The sequence below is a fragment of the Neoarius graeffei genome, chromosome 21, assembly GCF_027579695.1.
Source record: "Neoarius graeffei isolate fNeoGra1 chromosome 21, fNeoGra1.pri, whole genome shotgun sequence".
Classification (NCBI taxonomy): domain Eukaryota; kingdom Metazoa; phylum Chordata; class Actinopteri; order Siluriformes; family Ariidae; genus Neoarius; species Neoarius graeffei.
In genome coordinates, this window is record NC_083589.1 from 52,557,754 (window position 1) to 52,573,475 (window position 15,722).

At 41.6% G+C, this 15,722-nt stretch overlaps 1 protein-coding gene across 2 annotated transcripts in view; it reads left to right on the forward strand.

Moving 5' to 3' along the window:
• The window catches only part of tspan12 (tetraspanin 12), a 77,480-nt gene extending 70,771 nt beyond the window's left edge, over nucleotides 1–6,709 (forward strand). For both annotated transcript variants that reach the window (XM_060903686.1, XM_060903687.1), the window contains exon 7: nucleotides 5,778–6,709. In XM_060903686.1, coding sequence (XP_060759669.1) covers nucleotides 5,778–6,068 — 291 coding nt within the window. In that variant the 3' untranslated portion in view covers nucleotides 6,069–6,709. The remainder of the gene's footprint in view (nucleotides 1–5,777) is intronic.
• Nucleotides 6,710–15,722: the final 9,013 nt, after the last annotated feature.

Genomic DNA, 15,722 nt, shown 5'->3' on the forward strand with positions numbered 1-15,722 from the left:
CTAGTTCCACATCTTTATCCTAAAGTTTTATGTTTATGTGCTGTGTGGGATCAGGTTTCTCGAATTAAACTTACATGACCTTTCCTTTCGTGGGCGGCATGGTGGTGTAGTGGTTAGCACGGTTGCCTCACAGCAAGAAAGTTCCGGGTTCGAACCCAGCGGCTGGTGAGGGCCTTTCTGTATGGAGTTTGCATGGTTTCCCCCACAATCCAAAGACATGCAGTTAGGTTGACGTGAAGTGCCCTTGAGCAAAGTACCGAACCCCTGACTGCACTCTGGGTCGCCCACTGCTCTGTGTGTGTGTGTGTGTGTTCACTGCTTCAGATGGGTTAAATGCAGAGGATGAATTGAAGTGTGCATGTGACGAATAAAGGTTTCTTCTTTCTCATGTTCTCACACTGAAATGAAAACTCCAAATCATTTAAAGATCCAATAACTCTTCAGCCTACTTATAAAAGTTATACATTTTAATTAATTTATTACATTCCCAAATAGGGCGGCACAGTGGTGTAGTGGTTAGCGCTGTCGCCTCACACAAGAAGGTCCGGGTTCGAGCCCCGTGGCTGGCGAGGGCCTTTCTGTGCGGAGTTTGCATGTTCTCCCCGTGTCCGCGTGGGTTTCCTCCGGGTGCTCCGGTTTCCCCCACAGTCCAAAGACATGCAGGTTAGGTTAACTGGTGACTCTAAATTGACCGTAGGTGTGAATGTGAGTGTGAATGGTTGTCTGTGTCTATGTGTCAGCCCTGTGATGACCTGGCGACTTGTCCAGGGTGTACCCCGCCTCTCGCCCGTAGTCAGCTGGGATAGGCTCCAGCTTGCCTGCGACCCTGTAGAACAGGATAAAGCGGCTAGAGATAATGAGATGAGATGGGAGACATTCCCAAATAGACCCCTTGCACTGACGTCACATTTACGTTATCAATTGTTGCGACCCTTGTCCCGGGGGACAAGCGAACTTTATTTACATACTGAAGACAAGCGATACTGAAGATGTCAGACGTCTGTAGTTCAAAGAAAACAGCAGCTAAAAAAGCTTTACGACAGGATTACTTGGATAATCTCAGTCAGAAAGAAGCAAAGCATAGATATATGAGGAAATTAGAGTTTATTAGTGATTATGATCTGGACAAAATTCCTCGAAATGCTTGGAGTGATGATGTAGATTTGTGGCCTCGTGTTATGTACGTAGATGTTGGAATGTACCTTCTCACTGCATTTTCTCTGTTTTAATAAAACAAAACTTGTTTGCTGGAAGAGAAGAGCAGGGAAGATTGGGAATCGAGTGGCTGTGGTTTGTTTATACCCGATACTAAAACTCGTAGCATCCTAGCAACCACCGCAAAGACGTGTACAAAGAGTCCAAAAATGCCTCCTTACTCGGGCATAAACGATACAGGATTCATCTTGTAGTCTCCTGATCCCCAGATCTTTAACCCAGCCACATATAAAAAAGTTTTTACGCCTCCATGCTCTTCCAGGGTTTCATCTCTTTGTCCATGTAGGCTAGGTTACGCCTTTCAGCTCACTTTCTTGCTGTAGAGACTGGTCAATGGGCTAGAATCCTACGCAATGAACGACTATGCCCTTGTGGTACAGTTCAAACTGAAGAGCATATCCTTTGTAAATGCCCATTGACTGCAGATATCAGATCAGAGAACTCAGATATGATTTTTTTGAACATTCATGATTTAAAAAAAAAACTCTGATAAAGTACAACCCCGATTCCAAAAAAGTTGGGACAAAGTACAAATCTCATCTCATCTCATTATCTCTAGCCGCTTTATCCTGTTCTACAGGGTCGCAGGCAAGCTGGAGCCTATCCCAGCTGACTACGGGCGAAAGGCGGGGTACACCCTGGACAAGTCGCCAGGTCATCACAGGGCTGACACATAGACACAGACAACCATTCACACTCATATTCACACCTACGGTCAATTTAGAGTCACCAGTCAACCTAACCTGCATGTCTTTGGACTGTGGGGGAAACCGGAGCACCCGGAGGAAACCCACGCGGACACGGGGAGAACATGCAAACTCCACACAGAAAGGCCCTCGCCGGCCCCGGGGCTCGAACCCAGGACCTTCTTGCTGTGAGGCGACAGCGCTAACCACTACACCACCGTGCCGCCCTCAAAGTACAAATTGTAAATAAAAATGGAATGCAATGATGAGGAAGTTTCAAAATTCCATATTTTATTCAGAGTAGAACATAGATGACATATCAAATGTTTAAACTGGGACAAGGCCATGTTTACCACTGTGAAACATCCCCTTTTCTCTTTACAACAGTCTGTAAACATCTGGGGACTGAGGAGACAAGTTGCTCAAGTTTAGGGATAGGAATGTTAACCCATTCTTGTCTAATGTAGGATTCTAGTTGCTCAACTGTCTTAGGTCTTTTTTGTCGTATCTTCCATTTTATGATGCGCCAAATGTTTTCTATGGGTGAAAGATCTGGACTGCAGGCTGGCCAGTTCAGTACCCGGACCCTTCTTCTATGCAGCCATGATGCTGTAATTGATGCAGTATGTGGTTTGGCATTGTCATGTTGGAAAACGCAAGGTCTTCCCTGAAAGAGACGTCGTCTGGATGGGAGCATATGTTGCTCTAGAACCTGGATATACCTTTCAGCATTGATGGTGTCTTTCCAGATGTGTAAGCTGCCCATGCCACACACACTAATGCAACCCCATACCATCAGAGATGCAGGCTTCTGAACTGAGCGCTGATAACAACTTGGGTCGTCCTTCTCCTCTTTAGTCCGAATGACATGGCGTCCCTGATTTCCATAAAGAACTTCAAATTTTGATTCGTCTGACCACAAAACAGTTTTCCACTTTGCCACAGTCCATTTTAAATGAGCCTTGGCCCAGAGAAGACATCTGCGCTTCTGGATCATGTTTAGATACGGCTTCTTCTTTGAACTATAGAGTTTTAGCTGGCAACGGCGGATGGCACGGTGAATTGTGTTCACAGATAATGTTCTCTGGAAATATTCCTGAGCCCATTTTGTGATTTCCAATACAGAAGCATGCCTGTATGTGATGCAGTGCTGTCTAAGGGCCCGAAGATCACGGGCACCCAGTATGGTTTTCCGGCCTTGACCCTTACGCACAGAGATTCTTCCAGATTCTCTGAATCTTTTGATGATATTATGCACTGTAGATGATGATATGTTCAAACTCTTTGCAATTTTACACTGTCAAACTCCTTTCTGATATTGCTCCACTATTTGTCGGTGCAGAATTAGGGGGATTGGTGATCCTCTTCCCATCTTTACTTCTGAGAGCCGCTGCCACTCCAAGATGCTCTTTTTATACCCAGTCATGTTAATGACCTATTGCCAATTGACCTAATGAGTTGCAATTTGGTCCTCCAGCTGTTCCTTTTTTATACCTTTAACTTTTCCAGCCTCTTATTGCCCCTGTCCCAACTTTTTTGAGATGTATTGCTGTCATGAAATTTCAAATGAGCCAATATTTGGCATGAAATTTCAAAATGTCTCACTTTTGACATTTGATATGTTGTCTATGTTCTATCATGAATACAATATCAGTTTTTGAGATTTGTAAATTATTGCATTCCGTTTTTATTTACAATTTGTACTTTGTCCCAACTTTTTTGGAATTGGGGTTGTATTTTGGATTTTTGAAAAAAAATATTTTTCAAAATTTTTTACATAAAAAATAGATTTTGACTTAGTTTCTAAGAGCAATGTTCATTTCCAGAGCATATATCCAAAACTATTCATGATACGAATTTGAAACTTGGTATACATGTTAACAAGGTGATGTAGATGTGCCTTTTCATACTAAGAAATTTGAGAAATTTTAATTTTTCATGTTTCCATGGAAACAATTTCAGACTTCGTCTCTCAGGTTAGTCTTAGGGGTAGGTTTTGTTTCCGGAGCAGAACTTGAAAACTATGAGTGGTATGGTCTTGAAAGTTGGTATATGTGTTGATTAAGTAATGTATCTGTGCCTTTTGATACTAAGAAATGTGAGAAGTTTTAATTTTTAGCTCACCTGGACCAAAGGTCTGGTGGGTTTATGCCATGGGCTGCTGAACCCAGTGTAAAGAGGTAGGGTTGGTTTCCTGCAGCAGAACTTGAAAAATGTGCCAAATAATATCTTGAAACTTGGTATATAGTTGGTATATAGGGCGGGGCATTTAGACAACTCTGTCTTCTTGTTTTATTTATGTTTATTTCCTCATTTTGGCTTGATTATTGTTGTTATTATTATAAATTTTTTTGTGAAAGCTGTATTATTCATGTTTTTTGTCCGCCCTGCTCGCTATACATATAGCGGATATTATAGCAATAATCTAATCCAATCTAATCTAATCTAGAATGATGTCTGCAGCACCAGGTAGCTTGAGATGTTGGGGAACTCAACAGACGGATAATTTTCCAACTTGTAGGAAAAATCCTTCTTTGCTAGCATGTAAGGATCTATCCCATTGCAAGGAGCAACTTTCTGAAGGTATCTTGATTGTGCCTTGGCCTCTAAACTGTGAAAATAGTCAGAGATGGTTTCACAAGCTCTTTGCATGCTGGCAGCCAAATCGGTTTGCCTGACCACCACTTCATTCAGCGGAAGTAAACTCGCAAGCAAAAGTCACATGACTGAATACAAGCTGTATTGTATTTCAGGTTAACTACTCACAAAGAATGACTGAAAAACATTTAAGTCCGTGGATTGTCAGTGAAAAAAATGGCTGTACACTGCAACCACATGGTAGGCCTTGGAGAGAGCTGTTCTCACATAGCATCATTGCTGTGGGCTCGAAGATGGAGTGAAACAAAGGGATTCACTGACAGTTACAGATAAAAATGTGTACTGGGTTCTTCCTACTCCCGGATCAGAGATATTTCCTTTCTAAAGAAATGCCCATGTCAAGTTCCTAAGCCACAATCAAAAGTTCAAGACAAAGTTCTAGGGAGACAGTAATACCTTTGATCTTTTTCTCTATTTGAATGATTGGAACAACCAAAAACTGCACATCCATCCATCCATGATCTGTAGCTGCTTATCCTTTACAGGGTCGCAGGCAAGCTGGGGCCTATCCCAGCTGACTGTGGGCGAGAGGCGGGGTACACCCTGGACAAGTCGCCAGATCATCGCAGAAAACTGCACAAAAATGAACCGTATTTAAGACAGATTAAGCCTTGCTTACAGGAAAGACGGTATCTGGTTGTCCCCCAAGAGAAATTATCACATGATGCGTAACATCATGTGCAAGGGGTCTATATCCTCACATTCAAATCATATTCTTATTACATAGGATATACAATAATGTTGATGTACACAGTGCTTTGAGTAAGTATTTCAATTCCAGGTTGTATTACTACAAGATTCAATGGGGGTGAATACTTTATGCAAAGCACTGTAAGTGATGAAATGCACTATGTACAAAAGAATGCCATTTGGGATTCAGCCACAGAGAAAGAAAGTAGTATTAAAAAAAATATTTAAATGTAATGAAGTACAAAATTTTGCTGGTTTAGTCTACTTGAGTAATAAGTATCCTAATTAAAGCGACTCTTACAAGTACAAGTTATTTAATTGAAAAATGTAATTAGGGAAATATAATAAGAGTAAATTTTCAGCAAGGGCTTTTGCAGAGAAAATTCAGTCACAGACATGGAGACATGAAAATACCATGCTTTAGAAGTAAACGTCCCTCTGTCTCAGCTGTCCGGATGGATATTAATACCAGAAGACACGTCTTTTTACAAACTGCCATTTTAAATTGCCATTTGTTTCAATTTCCAGGGCTGCGGTCCCAAGATATACAGTTTCATCCGAGGCACCAAGCAGCTGCAGGTCCTTCGCTTCCTGGGTGTGTCTATAGGTGTGGCACAGATCCTGGCCATGACTTTGACTCTCACGCTGCTCTGGGCGCTCTACTACGACCACAAACCTCCTGATCCTACTCCACCAGAAACCCTTACACATACACACTGCCTTGTCGAGGAGCCCCAAAAACCTGGACATGGGAACCTACGGACATCTGAGACCTGGGCTAATGGACATAGCCAGTTTGAAATGGAGCAGCTTTCCTAGCAGTCACTGAATCACTGTATAACATGAATGAACGGTCCAGTTTCGTTACAATTCTCTACAGCCATCCATTGCCGCTGTTATGAAGAGTTAGCACCTCTGCTTTTTTTCTGACATATCTAAAGCATATGGATCTTCTTCTGTAGACTGGAACCGCAGCTACAACGGGGATGAGGTTGCAGGGAAGATACAGCACCTGATACAAGGATATACATTCGGATGCTGTAGAACACTCACCACGTAACCTTAAAAGCTCTAAACACTCAGACTAAGTAACCAAAGAAGATTGTTGGAGTGTATCCAAGCGAAGCTGTTCTGCTTTTCCTCCCAGAACCACTGAGATATAGAAGATACGTACGAGGAAGTGACATGATTTTACGTTCATTTTATGTTACCTGACATTTCAGGATTTAAAGGACTATAATCACTAGACACGCACATACACTTGGGTCTTAATGGTTTTTTTAAGGGTGTATTAATGATTTCTCTTTTATTCTAAGCTTTATTATTATTATTATGATTATTATTATTATTTGATGTACCTCTACATGTCTTAATTCACTAGCACTGTGATATAAATTATAGAACAGTTCTAGATTTAGACAATAAAATGTTAAAGCAGTGGCTTTGCTATACGAAAGATTGAACACAAGCTGTGCTTTTAATTATGTAGCATGTACACTGAAGCATGTGTGTGAATTACAGTGCATTTAAACAATCAGAATCAGGTCTTTTTTTTATCATTTTTTAATGTGTAATTTTTGAAACCGAGCTGAAATGTAGCTCATAACTTGCTTGAGGATATTTCCACACTGAATTACAGTTACTTGCAGCAGGATGCAATAGGTATAGAGTGTTATTACCTCCGCCAGCTTTGTTGGAGGAAGTTATGTTTTCGCCTCCGTTTGTTTATTTGTTTCCAACGTAGCTCAAAAAGTAGTGAACGAATTTTGATGAATTTTGGAGGAAAGGTGAAGCATGAGATGAGGAAAAAGCGATTGGATTTTGATGCAAATCCAGATACGTTTGTTGATCCAGGATCCAGATATGTATGTAGATCCAGGATTTTTTTGCCTGTTCCAAATGGTAATTCAAAAAGTAGTAAACGGATTTTGATGAATTTTGGAGGAAAGGTGAGCCATGGGCTAAGGAATAATTGATTAGATTCTGATGCAGATCCGGATATGTATGTCGATCCAGGATCCAGATATGTATGTAGATCCAGGATTTTTTTTTTATCTGTTCTCAATGTAACTCAAAAAGTAGTGAACATATTTTGATGAAATTTGGTGTACAGCTTTAGTATTATCCTAGGTTCAAGTGGTTTAATTTTGATGTTGATAATATGTAGCATGGCAGAGTTATACACTCTACCGACTGCCCTTCTAGTTAATTATTATATCCTTTATTTATCCAGGAATTGTCCCATTGAGATACAAGATCTCTTCTTCATAAATTACATACACTACCGTTCAAAAGTTTGGGGTCACCCAGACAATTTTGTGTTTTCCATGAAAAGTCACACTTTTATTTACCACCATAAGTTGTAAAATTAATAGAAAATATAGTCAAGACATTTTTCTGGCCATTTTGAGCATTTAATTGACCCCACAACTGTGATGCTCCAGAAACTCAATCTGCTCAAAGGAAGGTCAGTTTTATTGCTTCTCTAAAGAGCTAAACTGTTTTGAGCTGTGCTAACATGATTGTACAAGGGTTTTCTAATCATCCATTAGCCTTCTGAGGCAATGAGCAAACACATTAGAACACTGGAGTGATAGTTGCTGGAAATGGGCCTCTATACACCTATGGAGATATTGCACCAAAAACCAGACATTTGCAGCTAGAATAGTCATTTAGCACATTAGCAATGTATAGAGTGGATTTCTGATTAGTTTAAAGTGATCTTCATTGAAAAGAACAGTGCTTTTCTTTCAAAAATAAGGACATTTCAAAGTGACCCCAAACTTTTGAACGATAGTGTACATACAGGAAAAACATACATACAATAACAATGATTTAATGATTGCTATCATTAAAACACTATACCTATAGGAATCAGTTCCCCTCAGAAGGACAAACTAAACAACAGACAAGTGTTTGCCTATTTCTTGCTATGCAATGTACAAATGGGTGGCAAATTTAAGAATTAAAAAAAAAAAATGACGTAAAGTACCACGGGCTTCCACGATCTTCTAAAACAGGCCTGACATAGACTGTACAAGTCTCTACAATGTACTGGAATAATGAACACCTGTTAGGTTTTGATCTGTCTGTACTGAAGGAGGTTGAATTGACAAAGTATGATCTCGGAATGTCGACCTTTGCCACCTATGAGATTCTGCCTCATGGATATCCAGGAGCAAACAGTCACTGACACAGACACAACTGCTCAGAGATGTTTCTCAGATTATGGTAGGACAAACATGAGTATACAGTGCCTTGCAAAAGTATTCATCCCCCTTGGTGTTTGTCCTGTTTTGTTGCATTACAAACTGGAATTAAAATGGATTTTTGGGGACTTGGCACCATTTGATTTACACAACATGCTGACCACTTTAAAAGTGCACATTGTTTTTGTATTGTGACACAAACAATAATTAAGATGAAAAAACAGAAACCTGGAGTGTGCATAAGTATCCCCCCCCCCCCCAAGTCAATACTTTTTAGAGCCACCTTTTGATACAATTACAGCTGCAAGTCTCTTGGAGTATGTCTCTATTAGCTTAACACATCTAGCCACTGGGATTTTTAGCCATTCCTCAAGGCAAAACTGCTCCAACTCCTTCAAGTTAGATGAGTTGCGTTGGTATACAGCAATCTTCAACTTATGTCACAGATTCTCAATTGGACTGAGGTCTGGGCTTTGATTAGGCCATTCCAAGACATTTACATGTTTCCCTTTAAACCACTCCAGTGTAGCTTTAACAGGATGTTTAGGGTCATTGTCCTGCTGGACCATGAACCTTTGTCCCAGTCTCAAACTTCTGGCTGACTCAAACAGGTTTTCCTCCAGAATTGCCCTGTATTTCGTGCCATCCATCTTTCCTTCAGTCCTGACCAGCTTTCCTGTCCCTGCAGATGAAAAACATCCCCACAGCATGATGCTGCCACCACCATGCTTCATTGTAGGGATGGGGTTCTCAGGGTGTTGGGTTTGCACCCCACATGGCGTTTCCCATGGTGGTCAAAAAGTTCAGTTTTTGTCTCATTTGACCAGAGAATCTTCTTCCATGTGTTTGGGGAGTTTGACACATGCTGTTGGGCAAACTCCAAACATGATTTTTTAAGCAATGACTTTTTCCTGGCCACTTTTACATAAAGCCCCACTCTGTGGAGTGTACGGCTTAAAGTGGTCCGATGGACAGATACTCCCATCTCCATTGTGGATCTTTGCAGCTCCCTCAGCATTATCATTGGAGTCTTTGTTGCATCTCTGATTAATGCACTCCTTGCCCGGTCTGTGAGTTTTGGTGGGAGGTCTTCTCTTGTCAGGTTTGTTGTGGTGCCATGTTCTTTCCATTTTACTATAATGGATTTAATGGTGCTCCCTGGGATATTCAAAGTTTGGGATACAACCCCAATTCCAAAAAAGTTGGGACAGAGTACAAATTGTAAATAAAAATGGAATGCAATGATGTGGAAGTTTCAAAATTCCATATTTTATTCAGAATAGAACATAGATGACATATCAAATGTTTAAACTGAGAAAATGTATCATTTAAAGAGAAAAATTAGGTGATTTTAAATTTCATGACAACAACACATCTCAAAAAAGTTGGGACAAGGCCATGTTTACCACTGTGAGACATCCCCTTTTCTCTTTACAACAGTCTGTAAACGTCTGGGGACTGAGGAGACAAGTTGCTCAAGTTTAGGGATAGGAATGTTAACCCATTCTTGTCTAATGTAGGATTCTAGTTGCTCAACTGTCTTAGGTCTTTTTTGTCGTAGCTTCCCTTTTATGATGCGCCAAATGTTTTCTATGGGTGAAAGATCTGGACTGCAGACTGGCCAGTTTAGTACCCGGACCCTTCTTCTACGCAGCCATGATGCTGTAATTGATGCAGTATGTGGTTTGGCATTGTGATGTTGGAAAATGCAAGGTCTTCCCTGAAAGAGACGTCGTCTGGATGGGAGCATATGTTGCTCTAGAACCTGGATATACCTTTCAGCATTGATGGTGTCTTTCCAGATGTGTAAGCTGCCCATGCCACACGCACTAATGCAACCCCATACCATCAGAGATGCAGGCTTCTGAACTGAGCGCTGATAACAACTTGGGTCGTCCTTCTCCTCTTTAGTCCGAATGACACGGCGTCCCTGATTTCCATAAAGAACTTCAAATTTTGATTCGTCTGACCACAAAACAGTTTTCCACTTTGCCACAGTCCATTTTAAATGAGCCTTGGCCCAGAGAAGACGTCTGCGCTTCTGGATCATGTTAAGATACGGCTTCTTCTTTGAACTATAGAGTTTTAGCTGGCAACGGCGGATGGCACGGTGAATTGTGTTCACAGATAATGTTCTCTGGAAATATTCCTGAGCCCATTTTGTGATTTCCAATACAGAAGCATGCCTGTATGTGATGCAGTGCCGTCTAAGGGCCCGAAGATCACGGGCACCCAGTATGGTTTTTCGGCCTTGACCCTTACGCACAGAGATTCTTCCAGATTCTCTGAATCTTTTGATGATATTATGCACTGTAGATGATGATATGTTCAAACTCTTTGCAATTTTACACTGTCAAACTCCTTTCTGATATTGCTCCACTATTTGTCGGCGCAGAATTAGGGGGATTGGTGATCCTCTTCCCATCTTCTGAGAGCTGCTGCCACTCCAAGATGCTCTTTTTATACCCAGTCATGTTAATGACCTATTGCCAATTGACCTAATGAGTTGCAATTTGGTCCTCCAGCTGTTCCTTTTTTGTACCTTTAACTTTTCCAGCCTCTTATTGCCCCTGTCCCAACTTTTTTGAGATGTGTTGCTGTCATGAAATTTCAAATGAGCCAGTCTTTGGCATGAAATTTCAAAATGTCTCACTTTCGACATTTGATATGTTGTCTATGTTCTATTGTGAATACAATATCAGTTTTTGAGATTTGTAAATTATTGCATTCCGTTTTTATTGACAATTTGTACTTTGTCCCAACTTTTTTGGAATCGGGGTTGTATTTTTTATGACCCAACCCTGATCTATACTTCTTGACAACTTTGTCTCTGACCTGTTTGGAGGCTCCTTGGTTTTCATGTTGCTTGCTTATTAGTGTAGCACAGTCAGGGTCCTTCCAGAACAGGTTGATTTATAGACATCATGTGACAGATCATGTGACACTTTGATTGCACACAGGTGGATCTCATCTCATCTCATTATCTCTAGCCGCTTTATCCTTCTACAGGGTCGCAGGCAAGCTGGAGCCTATCCCAGCTGACTACGGGCGAAAGGCGGGGTACACCCTGGACAAGTCGCCAGGTCATCACAGGGCTGCACATAGACACAGACAACCATTCACACTCACATTCACACCTACGGTCAATTTAGAGTCACCAGTTAGCCTAACCTGCATGTCTTTGGACTGTGGGGGAAACCGGAGCACCCGGAGGAAACCCACGCGGACACGGGGAGAACATGCAAACTCCACACAGAAAGGCCCTCGCCGGCCCCGGGGCTCGAACCCAGGACCTTCTTGCTGTGAGGCGACAGCGCTAACCACTACACCACCGTGCCGCCTCAGGTGGATCTTAATCAACTAATTATGTGACTTATGAAGTGAATTGGTTGGACCAGCTCTTATTTAGGGGTTTCAGACAAAAGGGGGTGAATACTTATGCACACTACAGATTTCTGTTTTTTCATCTTAATTATTGTTTGTGTCACAGTGAAAAAACAATGTGCACCTTTAAAGTGGTAGGCATGTTGTATAAATCAAATGGTGCTAAACCCCCCAAAATCCATTTTAATTCCAGCTTGTAATGCAACAAAACAGGACAAACACCAAGGGGGATGAATACTTTTGCAAGGCACTGTATATTCACATTCAAGAGTGCGCAGCTATGTGATTGGATGATGATGATTTAATTGATGAAGCTAAGTTATTTATGTATAACTTAAATGAGTGATGAAGCATTACATCACTGGTTAGCTGGTCTGGCCATGAGCTGTTGCCATGGTGTGGCGTCCGTCATCCAGCCGTTGTCCACAATTCAGTTAAATCGTATCTCCTTCGTCAATTCTCTATGGTTTTACGTTCCAATTTTTTGTTTGAAAGAACTCATCACGCCACACAAAACTTGATCGTTGTTTTGTAAAATTTGTTAGTAATTAGGCCAAATTAACAAATTTTCCAGGCTTCTCACTAGAGTTGTATCTCCTCTCTAATTTCTCATCCAATTCCAGTTCTGATCGATGTTTTGGATAGATCTTCCCTTGAGGAACAAAACTTGGTTGGTTGGTTGTTGATTTTCCTGTTGTAAATAATTTGTTTACAACTTTTTATTTTCAGTTAAATCATGTTTCCTCCCTCAGTTCTCAATGGATTTCAGTTCTGATTGTTTTATTTGAAAGAACTAGTCATTCTGCACAACACTTTTTTTATTTTCATTTTTTATTGTGTACAATTGTGAACAATAGCAAGATAGAATACAATTCCACTTGGCCAATCATCTGGTTCACTGTAGCTCATCTGGTAGTGGGAGGAGTGGTCAGAAGATGCCTGTGGACCCTGCATTTAAAGGCCTGGGGGCCAGTGTCTACGGGTCCAACTACATGTTCTGGAAGGCTATTCCATACCCGGACAGCAGTGTGGAGGAAGGTTCTGTCTAGGGTGCGAGTATTAGAGGCTGGGAGGTCCAGGGCATGATCTGGCATAGCTGTGCATAGGCGGGTGGTTCACCGTCTAGGGTATGGCAGGGTGAGCATATCCCAGAGATCCGTAGGGCAGTGGTGGGTGTGCATTTTAAACAGGACTGTAGCAGCAGCAACCTGTCTTCTGTGGCCAAGGCTGGGGATGGAGAGTTTTGTGCTAGCAGTGTCCTGGTCCACTCCTATAATCTTTAGGACCTTCTTCTGGATGTTGTCGAGTAGGCCAAGATGTGTTGGTGAGGCACTCATCCAACTGAGTGAGGCGTATTCCATAACGCTGCGTACCTGTAGCTTGTAGACAGTTGCTCGGCTCTCTGTAGTGAGTTTACTGGCCACTCTCCTCAGCGCTACCAGTTTCTGACCTGCCCGTATGGAGATTTTGGTCAGATGTTTCGACCAGGACAGCTTCTTGTCTACTGTGGCCCCCATGATGTCCAACTCATTGGCCATGGTCAACCGGTGACCACTGAAGTGCAGGTCCAGTGCAGATGGAGTCCTCTTTCTTGAGAGTGTAACAAACTTACACTTTGATGGCTCGAAAGTGGTCTTCCACTGGTCTCCCCAGATGGTGATTTGTTGGAGATCCTGGTTCAGACTCGCCTCCACTTTGGCCTTGTCTTGGCACTTGATCATTGTTTTGTCAAATTTTTGCTAATGAACTGCTAATTAGGTCACCTTAATGAGTTTTCAGATTTTTCACTAGAATTGTATCTCCTCTCACAGTTCTCACCCAATTCAAGTTCTGATCGATGTTTTGGGTAGATCTTCTCTCGGGGAATAAAACTTGGTCGTTTCTTTGTTGATTTTCTTGTTGTAAATAATTTGTTTACAACTTTGTTTATCTTCAGTTAAATTGTATCTCCTCCCTCAGTTCTCAGTGGATTTCAGTTCTGATTGTTATATTTGAAAGGACTTCTGCACAATACTTGGTCATTGTATTGTCAATTTTTTTTTTGCTAACAAATTCGTAATTATGTCAACAAATTTTCTTCTGACTAGAATTGTACCTCCTCTCTCATTTATCATGCGAATTCAGTTCTGATCGATATTTTGGGTAGATCTTCCCTTGGTGAACAAAATTTAGTCCTTTGTTGATTTTCCTATTGCAAACAATTTGTCGTCCTCTCAAACAAATTGGTCTTCTCTCACATTGCCACATTTCAGTTCTGTTAGATGTTTTGGTAGTCATGGTTGTTTTGATGGCAAGCTAGATGAGCTACTATGTCCTTGACATTCTGGTTTAGACTACACTACTGTATGAAAGAAGAGAGACATTATGTACCATTACATCACCCATCAAGATCATAGTCTTATGGAATAAGAAAGACATTACTGGTCAATATAACCTTCATTAAGCAGACAGCAGAATGTGCGAGCGAAGATAAATCTCAAGGATTTAACTAACCAAAACAACTACCAATCAGAACAGCCTGTTCCAGTTTCAAATGTGCCAAACATATCTTTCTAGCAACACTATTTGCTTAAAAGATACTTCTCTGCAATTGTCTCCAGAGCATAACGGAACCACCAGTTTATCATGACATCCATTTGGTGGGTAATTTACAATGCTATTCATTGGATTAATTCAGTTCTAACAACGGAATAAAGTATATAAATGAACAGTCGCTTATTTACGAAATGGTTCATTAGTATACAGCTACAATTTGGGCGTCATTGTTTTCTCATCTCATCTCATTATCTGTAGCCGCTTTATCCTGTTTTACAGGGTCGCAGGCAAGCTGGAGCCTATCCCAGCTGACTACGGGCAAAAGGTGGGGTACACCCTGGACAAGTCGCCAGGTCATCACAGGGCTGACACATAGACACAGACAACCATTCACACTCACATTCACACCTACGCTCAATTTAGAGTCACCAGTTAACCTAACCTGCATGTCTTTGGACTGTGGGGGAAACCGGAGCACCCGGAGGAAACCCACGCGGACACGGGGAGAACATGCAAACTCCACACAGAAAGGCCCTCACCGGCCACGGGGCTCGAACCCGGACCTTCTTGCTGTGAGGCGACAGCGCTAACTACTACACCACCGTGCCGCCGGCGTCATTGTTTTGTCAAGTGAAAATGCTGACTGGAAAAGAGCTAGCCACTCTAGCTAGCTGAACTACAAAGCTAATTTCATAAACAGTATGTCAGAAAGCACAAACTTGTTTTAGAGATTACTAAACAACCTGAGGGAGAGGAGTGTGAGGCGAGTGTGTGATATTTCAGACATGGATGACACTAAGCTCGCACTAGTTAGCTTCCCTGACTGATTCGTTATTAGCTTCAGTAGGTTTAGCGCAAAAGTGAAGAACAGGAAACGTGACTGAGCAAAATGTAAGGAAAAAGTGTATGATTTTGGTGAACCCATATGGAAAAGTTGTAGATAAATCTTGTAAAATTTGTATGTCCTTTGTCTGAAACTTGTATGTAAAGCATACAACAGTGAAACCAGATATAAGATCCTTAGTAAATTTGAACAAAATGAAACTTGTATGATTTGCGTATTTATCAGAACAATGTATGACAGTAATGCAAAAGTGGCCACTTCTCATCTCATCTCATTATCTCTAGCCGCTTTATCCTGTCCTACAGGGTCGCAGGCAAGCTGGAGCCTATCCCAGCTGACTACGGGCAAAAGGTGGGGTACACCCTGGACAAGTCGCCAGGTCATCACAGGGCTGACACATAGACACAGACAACCATTCACACTCACATTCACACCTACGCTCAATTTAGAGTCACCAGTTAACCTAACCTGCATGTCTTTGGACTGTGGGGGAAACCGGAG